This window comes from Poecilia formosa, unplaced genomic scaffold, assembly GCF_000485575.1.
Source record: "Poecilia formosa unplaced genomic scaffold, Poecilia_formosa-5.1.2 Scaffold970, whole genome shotgun sequence".
Classification (NCBI taxonomy): Eukaryota; Metazoa; Chordata; class Actinopteri; order Cyprinodontiformes; family Poeciliidae; genus Poecilia; species Poecilia formosa.
Genome location: NW_006800909.1, coordinates 23,767 through 36,024, shown reverse-complemented (window position 1 = coordinate 36,024; position 12,258 = coordinate 23,767). Strand labels below are relative to the sequence as shown.

Genomic DNA, 12,258 nt, shown 5'->3' with positions numbered 1-12,258 from the left:
CAATAGGGAGGTTGATCACAAGAAAAGGGGAGGCACTGATGGAAGGAACCGATCTGAGGTGACTGATGACACAAGGAAACTTGGTGGAAGAAGGCCAGCAGTGATAAACCATAACATGATGCCAGGCTGGAGACAGAGTCAGCGGAGGAATACTCTGCGAGAGTGAGACCAGGCAGGAGGAAGCAGGACAGCTTGGTGGTTAATGTGATGGCAGGGCCAGGCAGGTGAGCATGATCAGTTGAGGGGCTACTGGGATGGCGCAGAGCCGGGCAGGTGAATGGGGGCCAGCCATGGGGATACGGGGCGGCGCGGAGCCGGGCTGGAGGGTACGGGTCAGCTTGTGGGGATGCAGAATAGCCTGGAGAAAGGCTGAATGACAGGTGGGGGCTGGAGAGGCGCCTCGCTGGACAGACAGAGGGAACAGCTGGGACATGGGCCAGCTGAGGCGGCGCGGAGCCAGCCTGGGGGTACGGGACAGCNAGACAGAGGGAACAGCTGGGACATGGGCCAGCTGAGGCGGCGCGGAGCCAGCCTGGGGGTACGGGACAGCAGAATAGCCTGGAGAAAGGCTGAATGACAGGTGCGGGCTGGAGAGGCGCCTCGCTGGACAGACAGAGGGATCAGCTGGGACATGGGCCAGCTGAGGCGGTGCGGAGCCAGCCTGGGGGTACGGGACAGCTTGAGGGAGTTACTGTGAAGGCACAGAGCTAGTCAGGAGGATGAAGGCCAGCTGGGGGTTACAGACTGGAATGAAACTTGAAATTAAGGGTGTAAAGGACAAAGGGGAAAGATATGCGAAACACTGACAGGATAACATTCACTTGCATGAGGTTGACCAACCACCACCAGAGAATTGCGCAGTGCTCGTCTGGCACTGGATGTTAGCGTAAGGCCAAGAGAGTACCTCGAGACTGGTGAACGTAGTCAAAACAGACTTTTTTTTCTCTCCCCTGAAGGTTGCGTGCATGCAGGGCTTGGAACTACGATGAGCATGAAGAAAAAGCCGAGACTCAGAATGGGGATGAAAAACTGAGGAAATATACAGGCAGGATGAGATTAAGCTTGAAATGGGTGACTTGTCTAATAGCAGGACTGGACACAGCACAGGCAGGGAGATAGCTTATCGGCAATGGTGTTAAAATGACCAGATGCAACAAGCAGGTATGCTAAATTAAATGGTGGCGATAGAAGACATGAGACAGATGGTGGAGGTTTGGCTTATAGTTAAAACACGACAACTTATAGTGAGCGATGTTCGGGATCACTTGCTGCCATTACTCTCGGGAAACGGGTTATGACAGTGAAACAAGTTAGAAAATGCTGAGGACTTGAGCTGCTGAAATGGATGATGCAAGCGAGAATTCATGGCTTGTTTAATTGATAAGGTCTGGAACGATTGTACAGAGATTTGTCATGGAGAGATTTTTTAAGTCAACTTCACGATCAGTGGCCAGCAACTGAACAGCGTGTGATGCCTCACAACTGAGGCAAAACTCCTAATTACTGGATGATTAATACGTACTCGTGCCAGAGACAATTGGCAATATGACTTGTATTATCACACAGACAAAGACAGCATAGTCTTCGGTTGACAAGTTGGCCGATAATGGAGCTGAAATAAAAATGCGGTAACCGACACACCCGAGACAATGGGCTGCATGGCTCTCAGAGCTGAGTGCGCATATGACTGCTGTTATATGAATGAGTAATCCCTCTAGGCTGCCCCGACTCCAACGAGTTTAACATGAGGGCATTGGCTTATGGGGGCAGAAGGTACACTGCAGTAAAACTACTCGTATGAGGACATTTCTAAAGCGTTCAATAACGAGGGTCCTACACTCTTTAGAACATATCAGCGGGCTACAGGCCACTAGTCGACGAGCTGAAGGTGCTACATTGTATAAACTTTCATTATTATTTAACATTGCCTGCCTCCAACGCTTGCTCGACTCAGTCGGTTAATTGAGGAAACTGTGCGAAGCTCTGCGAATTGCTGGTTGCTGCCATAATTCGAACACACACGCAGCTGAGACAGCAGCAGCAGGTCTCTTTAGCTGTCGCACGGGAGTAAAACCCGGTGAGAGAATCTTAGAGCTCGTATGGCGTTTTAAAGCGCCTTCCCAAACACGACAAATCGATTCTTCATCATGCAGTTAAAAGCCCTCGAGCATATTGGGCGCGGCCCGAGTGGCCTACGAGTTCGGGAGAGAATAGGCTAATTGAAATGCGGTTCTAATAATGCGAATGAGACATGAGAATGCTACGTCTTACCCCGACAGCCCGAGACGGGCGTAGAGAGGGAAATCCGGTCTTGTGTGCTGACCATGGCGGCATGCGGAAGAGAGAAGCTGTTGACGTGGCTTGGCGGGTGAAGGAAGACGGCCTTTGCTGCTTCCATCGGATCCTCTTGTTTCTGTCGTCTTTCTTACGTGGCATATTTTAACAGGCTGTCTCCTCCACGTTGAGCTCCGCAGTTTGCTAGCTGGACTCACTGACTGTGCGGGAGGCAATTGCGTCGTGCGTCATGGCAAAGGTCAAAGGTAACGAGGTGACAGGAGGGCTTATTATGATGTTTTTCGAAGGTGGGTCGAGGAGTAAGGGAAACCCCAGACAGGTGAGAGATAGGCGGGTGAGCCTGCTTGAAATAATCGAGTCTGAGGTCGGGAGAAACATCTCTTGCAACAGAGAAGCGTCTGAGTGGAAAAGAAAAGGCCAACGCAGGATGAGAGGTAGAAGGACGGAGAATCACGAAGCTGTGGAGAAGCTGAGACGTGCTGGCTGAGAAGCTGTGGCGAGCAGATGAACGGATTGAACGCAGCTGGGAAGCGGCCGACGACTTGGGTGTGGATCCTTTTATGCTGAGCTTGATTGATGATTGGACACGCCAGGTGAGGTCCAGCGCTGAGGACTGAGATGAGCTTGACGCCGATGGACGAACGGAGGGGATGGAGTCTTCCAGGTTGAATTTACGCTATTAGCTTCATTTGTACCTGAAAAACTAATCATGATATGGTTATTCATAGTGCCTTTCAGCACTGTTTTTTGTCAAATGATTTTACTAAGGCTAAACTTGAACAATTTTAATGTTACAAATAGATTCTTTCACAAAATATTTAGTATTTGTTTTACTTTTGTTTTCTAATAACTATTACCAGTTATTTAATTTGTGTAACTACACAAATATATGCATATACAGTGGTTTTACTTTTAAAATGGACACATCTTGAGAAACTTCTTTAATTTCACAAAAATGATAAGAAAATATTTATTGGTAATAACAAAGAACTGTACTGTTCCATACTGACACTGTCTTTGTCAGTACAAAAGGAAATACACTGAAAATCAAGCCATCTGTGGAGAATAGAGGTCTTTCAATAGAAAAATGGAGAAACACAATATAGCAGAGATATAGCATACCTTTTGTGTTATCTGAAAAGGCTAATGACAATGCAGCTGCTCCACACCATCCAGTCTTCTGTCTTTCTGAAACAACACACACTGTACAAAAGCAAGCAAATATTGGATTGGTTGATACTTGAACTTACTGATTAAATCAATAAAATAGATTTGCAGACAGACAAAATAAAGTTGTTCTTTTTATATTTCTCTGCTTGGGTTACAGTTACTTTTTAAAAATGTAATAATAAAACAGAGAGAGACAGTATGTGACATAAAATGCCATGACATATTTTAGTTTAACTTTAAAAAAAAAAAAAAACATAGGCTTTGAAGTGTCGTTTCTTGTTGCAGTGGTTTGGGAGCAAGATGCAGCATCTACGAACTACTCACCAGTTATTACACCACGACTTTGTGGTAAACTGAATATGTGTCATTACAGCAAATAAAAGTACCACGTAATCCTCAGATATTAACTAAAGTTACCGGAAAGTCAGTTGTGGGCTGACAAAGTAAAGAAACATAAAACATTGGCTTCAAAGATATGAATGCATCTGTTGAGAAAATAAATTTAAAATAAGCTAGTTTTAAAACTTAACAAGTCTTGATTCAAATACCCTAATTGTGGTTTTACAATCAGTAACGTATTCTGGCTTTTTGACCTTTATTTTACCTGTAGTTACAGCAGGTGGTTTCCTAGGATCGTTTGAACTGCCTTTTGTCTGTGTGGGAAAACAATACAGGAGAAGTTGTAGCTTTTCATACTCATCTATGAAAAGCTGTAAATATAACAGGGGTTCCTGGCTTCAGATAGAGGGTCAGAGATAGCTCCTGGTTGGATGAGCAAAGATACGCCTTATTTGAATAAATTAAAGATAAGAATACGCCTTCACTTTCTACACAGAAGTAACAAATCAGATTTTGCTCTTGCAACTTCTCCAAAGACGTCTTTGCTTTTTGTTTGTCGTTTCCGTCTTTTGTCTTTTTCTCTCTCAGGTAAATTCATGTGTTGTTTGTGCTCTGAGGTTTCTGATGTTTTGTGATGTGTTTGTCTGGTGATAGTATGCATCTGTCTTGCATTAATGCTGATTATTGTGACGCTGTTATCTCTGCGTGATCTCAGTCTTTGCGCACAGCATTTTTCTGAACCCGGGCATAAGATAGGATTTAACGAGTCAAAAGGTTTTTAAAGTTCAAGAATTTCTCCTCTCTTAATACATCTTCTGAAACTATCTTCAAGATTAGCTACTGTCATCAGTATGCCAAATTGATTACTTTATACTATGCTAGCTCATATTACAGACTTAGCTTAACCCTCCTGTTGTCCTCGGGTCAAAATGACCCGCCACTGTGTTAAACCCCCCCCAAAATCCACTAAATGTTATTTTTTAACTTGACATTTTAAGACTTTTCCTAGATTGGCCCAAACAATAGAAAAAGTTAAATGTTGCTTTTATTCACATTTCCATGTAAGCTGTACAAAAAAAGGTACAAAGATGGTCTTCAGGTCAAAATGACCCATGAGGCAAATATAGTTGAAATCAAGGTCACAGAGTTATTTACAAACCACAGAATGTTGCAAAGTTTTAGTTGTGTCTCAGATCAATCAGTAGCAGAAGTGAACAAGGCGAATCAGGTGGTGTTCTTGCAGACTTCAGAAGACCACCTGTTATTTCCTGAGGTCATAAAGGTGCTGCACAACAGGACCCCAAATTGTGTCTGTGCTGAAGCCATGAGTGTGCGTTATAACAGTGAAGAGGCTTTAGAGGTGATTTTGTCAAATGTCCAGCAAGACAACTCTGATTCAGAAGAGGAAGTGGAGGATGTATCCAAAGAAGAAGATGGAGAGGAATACAACCCAAAGCATGATGAATCATCTTCAGAAGAAGAAAATCCTGAAGCTGAAAGTGAGACTTTCCTTTCAAAAAATGGCAAAATAACATGGTCCTCAGCGGCATATGACAACACGGCAGGCATGCAGAACAAAACATTGTAAAGATGACCCCAGGACCCACAAGGTATGCCGTTTCTCATGCCCATGATATTGTTTCTACATTCTACCTGTTTATCACACCAGCAATAGAAAAAATAATTCTGGAGATGACAAATATGGAGGGTTTTCACAAATGTGGAGACAGCTGGAAAAAGATGGATGAGATTGACCTGCAGGCCTGCTTAGGGCTGCTAACCTAAGCGGGTGTATACAGGTCCTGAGGTGAGGCTGCAGCTAGCTGTGACAGAGGGACTGAGGAGTCACAATGTGATATGTGACAGTTTCTTCACTTCTTATGAACTCGGACAGCAGCTTCTGAAGAGGAAGATCACCATGGTTGGGACAGTTCGAAAGAACAAGCCTGAGCTCCCACCTGCACTGCTTGGGTCAAAGGAGAGAGAGGTCTTCTCCTCAAAGTTTGCCTTCTCTTTGCCTTCTCGCCCACCACCACTCTAGTTTTCTACCTCCCAAAGAAAAACAAGTATGTAGTTCTTCTGAGCACATTGCACAAAGACGGCGACAGGACAACAGGAAGCCAATCATCATCCTGGAATACAACCACAACAAAGGAGGTGTGGACAACCTAGATAAGGTGATTGGAACATATAGCTGCAGAAGAATGACTGCCCGCTGGTCCCTGGTCATCTTCCACAACATCACTGATGTGTCCTCCTACAATGCCTTTGCCATTTGGAGAGAGATCAACCCAACCTGGATGTCTCGTAAGCACAACAAGAGGAGGGTGTTCCTGGAGCAGCTAGGAAAGGCACTTGTAACTCCACTCATTGAAAGAAGGAAGCATGTCCCCCGCACAGAAGCCTCAGCAGCAGTTGTGAAAGCTATTCAGAGTCCAGCAGCTCCTGATCAACCTGAGGATCCATCTACCACAGCCACTTCCCCAGCTGGGGCAAGTAAGAGGAAGAAATGCCAGTTCTGCCCTCAAAAGGACTGTAAAACACATACTGTGTCCTGCAGGTGTAAGAAATATATCTGCAAAGGCTGTGCACTTGATACTGCCCTACATGTGCTAATTAGTTTAATGGGTTATGTTATTTTTCATATTTTTGTATTGTACATTCTCTTAAATTGTTCACGGGAGAAAAGTAAAAGAAACTGAATCATTGGGATGAATAAAAATAAATGAATTCAAAACTCCTTTTGGCACATTTTGTCTTTTCTTTAGCTATAGAAATTCAAGTGGAGAGGGAAAACTCAAGTATTCACACATTTTGTGGTGAATGACTATGCAAGATGAAATTAGGTGTTTAAAATTCAATTAAGCTGTTTATATTGGAGGTTTAGTGGAGACGGGTCATTTTGACCCGGAGGACAAAAGGTGTATACAGAAAATAAGGACAACAGGAGGGTTAAATTAACAAAACCACATTTCTAACCATTGTAAACAGCTATGTCAAACCGGTACAGGTGGACTGAACCAATTCGAAACGGGAGTTCAAACTCCACACTCTCCAAAAGTCCTGACTTTATGTTGACTGTCCTACTATTCTGAGATAGTGATTCATAATGCCATTCAGCACTATATTGAATGGCATTAGATATGCTATTCTGAGATATGCAAAAGAACACATTTCATTATTTTGAGTATCTCAAAAATAATGAGATAGTATCTCATTACATTACAACAGTACTGCATTATTCTGAGATACTATGACATTATAATGAGATAATTTATTTAATTGTTTTAACAGAGTGGCAGATTCCATAGGAAGGCAATGACCAGGCTAAGAAAAAACATTTGATCACATCAAAATGAAATCTTTCATGTAAACAAAAATAACAAATTTTCTTTTATAATTATGAAGGCCACGAAAGGCAAGCAATCTCTATTTTTTGTATTTTAACAATGTGAAAAATATTTTAAATCTACATCTTTAATTCTTCAACACAATTTAGTTAATTCATTATTCACATTCCACCTTGTGATATTGTTTATACAATTATGTTGTTTTATCTTACATGATTATTTGTAACTTAGCTGTAATCATGACTTGTGGTTTTCTCACATCTTATTCTGAAGTGCTGTTTTCAGTATGTTTCTTCCCTGTTACTCTTTCCCTTCTTGTCCACAGGAGAACCGTGGCTGTTAAGTTAGAGCGACACTTGTTAAATAACCTTCACTTGTTTAGATGAACTTTGGACAGTAAGTCAGTCCTGCCCACTTTCATACAGTAAATATGTGAAGCCTGCATCTTAGCAATTCATTTTTGTCTTTGTCTTGTCTAGAAGGATCTCCTTCCACAATGGGTGATTCCTTTATCATAGCCATAGACTTTGGCACAACATACAGTGGATATGCCTTCAATATAAAAAAAAGAGAAGAAGAAATTGAACCAAGATTGAAGTACTGGGGTGTTGAAGTTGGGTTGGAGACCCCAAAGGCTCCTACCTGCATCCTGTTTGATGGACAAGAACAATTTACCAGCTTTGGTTACAAAGCTAAAGAATCTTATATTTCAAAGAAGAGTGAAAAAGCCAAAGAGATGTTCTTTTTTGATTGCTTCAAGATGTCGCTCTACAGCAAAGTGAGTAACCCTTATAAGATTGTTACAAGCTGTTGGACAACAGAGGTTTAATTTTGATGGTTTCTGATAAGCTTTAACATCTACACATTGACAATAAATTAAATCTAAAGCAATCTTCCAACAAGACATAATTTTCTAAGGGATTGTTTTGTTTTCCTAATGTGTCAATCTGTCAATCTCCAGAAATTTAACAGAGATTTGCAGATTAAAGCAGCAAATGGAAAGTCAATGAAGGCATTGAAGGTTTTTACAGAAGCTCTGAGATTCCTGAAGGATGATGCTCTGAAGACCATCAGTGACATTACAGGAAAAAAGTTTACTGTTTCTGAATTCACCTGGGTCCTGACGGTTCCTGCCATCTGGGATCATTCAGCTAAACAGTTCATGAGAGAAGCTGCAATGCAGGTAACTCATAGTATATGGCGGCATCACCAAACAAGTTTTGTGTATCAGCAAAAAAAGTCTTATTTTTATTTTTTAAATTGGTTTCAGGCCGGTATCATAACTGAAGGTACTGAAGATAAACTGGTCATTGCACTGGAACCAGAAGCTGCTTCGATCTGGTGTAAGAAGCTTCCAACTGATGGATTCATTGCAGAACACCAGAAAGAAAACAAAATAGCTGAATCTCCTGGAACTCAGTACATTGTTGTTGACTGTGGAGGTACGAAATCATTTACTAAAATGTAAGCTTTTATTTATATCTGTTCCAGTCTGTCCAGTAGATAGATGGTATGCATTATGATGGTGTGCAACAATTACTACTTTCATCCATGGAAGGATGGATGTAAATCAGATAATAGGAGAGCAGAGCAGTCATGATAAAGTTTGATAAAACAAAACAAAAAAACTCCATATATAATCTAAAACCCAAAATACAATGAAGGGCAAAATTATTCATACACCTTTCATATTTTGGTTACAAATAAACTTTGAATTTAGACAATCGTTAAAGGGGTTGATTAATAAATATTTATTATTATTAAGAATAAAGATTTTTTCCACTGATTAAATAAATTGTATAAATCATATTAAATGAGTTGTTTATGAAATTTAAAAACAATGCTGTATTTCCATGGTATTATATTTTCTATGAACATATCACTAATTTACAATTTTTTCTAAGAAACAATCTTTTTGGTGAAATAAAATTTTTTATCTTTCCCTGGGGTAAGAATAATTTTGAGCTTAACTTAAAGTATATAAGATGCACAACTGAAAAAAAAAGAATGACAGTTGTTTACATGGTCCACTCTTACATTCAAAAAGTAATTGATATTTCTCACAATGAAAAATTAATATTTTAATTAAAGCTTACGATTTGGAATTAATATCTGTGGTTCCCCAAATCACTCATGCTGTAGAGCAGGGGTCACCAACTCCAGTCCTCCAGGGGTACCATCCTGTAACTTTTAGATGCGTCTCTGCTCAAACACACCTGGATCAAATAAACTGCTCGTTTCCAGCCTATTGCAGAGAGGAATGAATGCTGGTGAGGGAATTCAGACATTTTGGAGCAGAGGGGAATCTAAAAGTTGCAGGATGGTAGCCTTGAGGACTGGAGTTGGTGACCCCTGCTGTAGTGAATTAAAAATATATTAGACATAGAAATAGTTAGTCATATAGCCAGTTAATGGAATTATATTAATCTAAGTTTAGAAAATTTTATATTTTTAGCCTATTGCCTTTTAGTCTTTGTCTGAAGACTTCCTCTATGTGTGTTTCAGGAGGAACCATTGACATCACTGTTCATGAAATCCTGGAAGGAGGAGCAGTAAAGGAGCTAAACAAGGCCTCTGGAAATGATTTGGGAGGACAAACTGTGGACAGAAAATTCAAAGAGTTTCTCAGAGAGATATTCACTGATGGAGTCTGGGATGAATACGAAAGAAATTATCCCAGTGAGGTTCAGAAAATGATGTATGATTTCACACTTTTCAAGAAACAAGATGATGATGCAGATATTGATTGTCCTTTTAACCTCGGAACAATTGCTCAGAAAAAGAAACCAATGGAGGACTTCTTTAAAGGAGTTCAGGGAGCCTCCTGGGATGACGGATCTATAGTCATATCTAAACAGAAGCTGAGAGAGTTTTTCACTGAGAGTCTACAGGGCATCACTCAGAATCTCAAAGAAATTTTGACTAAAGGTCTAAAAATTGAATATATTCTGTTAGTGGGGGGCTATGCCGAAAGCCAGATTCTGCAGAGACATATAAAGGATGAATTCATAGATGATTGTCAGGTTCTGTGTCCATTTAGGCCACAAGAAGTAATTATGAAAGGAGCTGTACAGTTTGGTAGAAATCCTTCAGTTGTGGCATCTAGAAAAAGTGCTTTTACATATGGAGTTGCGATTATGGAGAAATTTGATATATTAAAGCACAAGGAAGAAAAGAAATTTACAAATGACGAAGGCGTTTGGTGTGAAGATGTCTTCATGACACTGGTAATAGCTGATGAGGATGTTGGTTGGGATGAAGTTAGAACAGAGACTCTTTATCCAATAGAACCGGATCAAAAAGTGGTAAGCTTTACCTTTTATCACACAGAGAAAACACATGTGACATATGTGGATGAGGAAGGAGTGGAAGAAATTGGTTCATTTCAGGTTGAGTCTCCTGACACGACACTTGGAACGAAGCGTCAGATCGAACTGAAAATAAAGTTTGGCTTCACAGAAATGACAGCAAGAGCTACTGACAAGGAGACAGGCTCAACAAAAGCAGTCAAGTTAAACTTCATGACAAAATAATGCACATTCTTTGTAGACATTTTCTCTACGTTCAGCAAACAAACAAAATAATATTACACAGTGATTATTTGTTCATTTTGCTGTAGGTTATTAAATAACTGATAAATCTTGTGGGCTTTTAGTGATGTTATACATTTCTAATAGTACTTTTTTATTAAAAACTCAGTATTTGAATTTTGAGTGGAAACAGTCATGTTGTGACTTAAGGTCCAACATGACTGTTTACATTAAGTCTGGAAATAAGCTCATGTGACTGGCTCTTTTCATTTAAATGGATACTAAAACAATAGTAATTATTTCAGAGACTTCATAAACCTTTGACTACTGATGACAGTTATGATGCACATTATGATCTTAAAACAAACAGGATCCAAACCTTTCTTACATCGTCTTCAATTCGTTAAGGTTTTCCAAAACATTCACAGCCTGTTTTTTCTCACAACCACCCAAACCCAGTTTTGTTTCCTTTTCTCATACTGTTAGCATGTATTATTCACTAAAAGATATTTATTTATTTTTTCTTTTGGAAAATTGTCCAGTAAAAGATACACAAACAGTCTTTATTTCAAGTGAAAGACTGTGCTTAAAACAATTACTTAATTGTTCTTTTTTAGATGATGACCTTTTTCAGTAATTCGGTCATTTTAAGCAAAATAAAACTATCTGTGGGATAAAATCATTTTAATATGTTTATTTTTATTGCTATAATTCTCCACTGTTGCATGTTGTCTGAGCTGTAAACTCATACCATGTCATTCACACTGAATTATTATCAGAAAATATACATTTCCTTATGCTTTCTGCTCATGTAATTTCACATCATTATTATTATTGTAACTTCAGCCTTCCACCAATATTTGTGGTATTCTGTGTAAATAAAATCTGGATCATGCATTTTAATGCCATCTATTCTAGTTCATGTCTGATATGCACCATGACCTACCAAGGCTTATAAAACATTTTCTTAAAGAAACTGATGACTCTTTTAATCCTATTTAATGATTAACAGAAAAGATTTTCTCCGAATGTTATCTTGTCAGTTGCGTAGTAGCATCCAAACATGTCTATATCACCTGCCAAGAATTATAAGAATGATAATTTCCCGAAAAACATGTCCCCCTTACATAAACGCGAACAAAGTCTGAACTTTATCTTTAACCTGAATCAAAACCCTAAACTGGCTCAAAAGAGATGTTACCGACTGCTGTCTGCAAAATCTAACTGGCAAGTCCCCAGATGTGATCACATTTACAGTAAGATCTGACAAGTACCTTACCACAGCAATCCAATTTTAAATGATTTGCTTAACAAGACTCTAGTAATAAATTCACTCTACACTGACAGGGCTGCAATCCTCTTTTGTCAAAAAAGTAGACAAAGATACTTTCCTAATTGTTTTATACCAGCGAGATATCTCTTTGTATATGAAATCCTTACATTTCTTTCGCATCAGAACATTTTAGAAAAGTCAGTTTGTTGAAAAACGTCCAGATTATAAAGCTTGACAATAAAAAGCCTAAACATCAGTCATTGTCCATATATATCTACTTGATAAGGGTTAAATTATTAAA

At 39.7% G+C, this 12,258-nt stretch overlaps 1 protein-coding gene across 1 annotated transcript; it reads left to right on the top strand.

Annotated features, from left to right (window-relative positions):
* Positions 1–7,650: 7,650 nt before the first annotated feature.
* LOC103132247 (heat shock 70 kDa protein 12A-like) lies at positions 7,651–10,693 on the top strand. Its single transcript, XM_007544015.1, has 4 exons — positions 7,651–7,932; positions 8,116–8,337; positions 8,425–8,596; positions 9,660–10,693. The coding sequence occupies exons 1-4, from the start codon at positions 7,651–7,653 to the stop codon at positions 10,685–10,687; spliced, it is 1,704 nt and encodes a 567-aa protein (XP_007544077.1). The 3' UTR covers positions 10,688–10,693.
* The last annotated feature ends 1,565 nt before the right edge of the window (positions 10,694–12,258 follow it).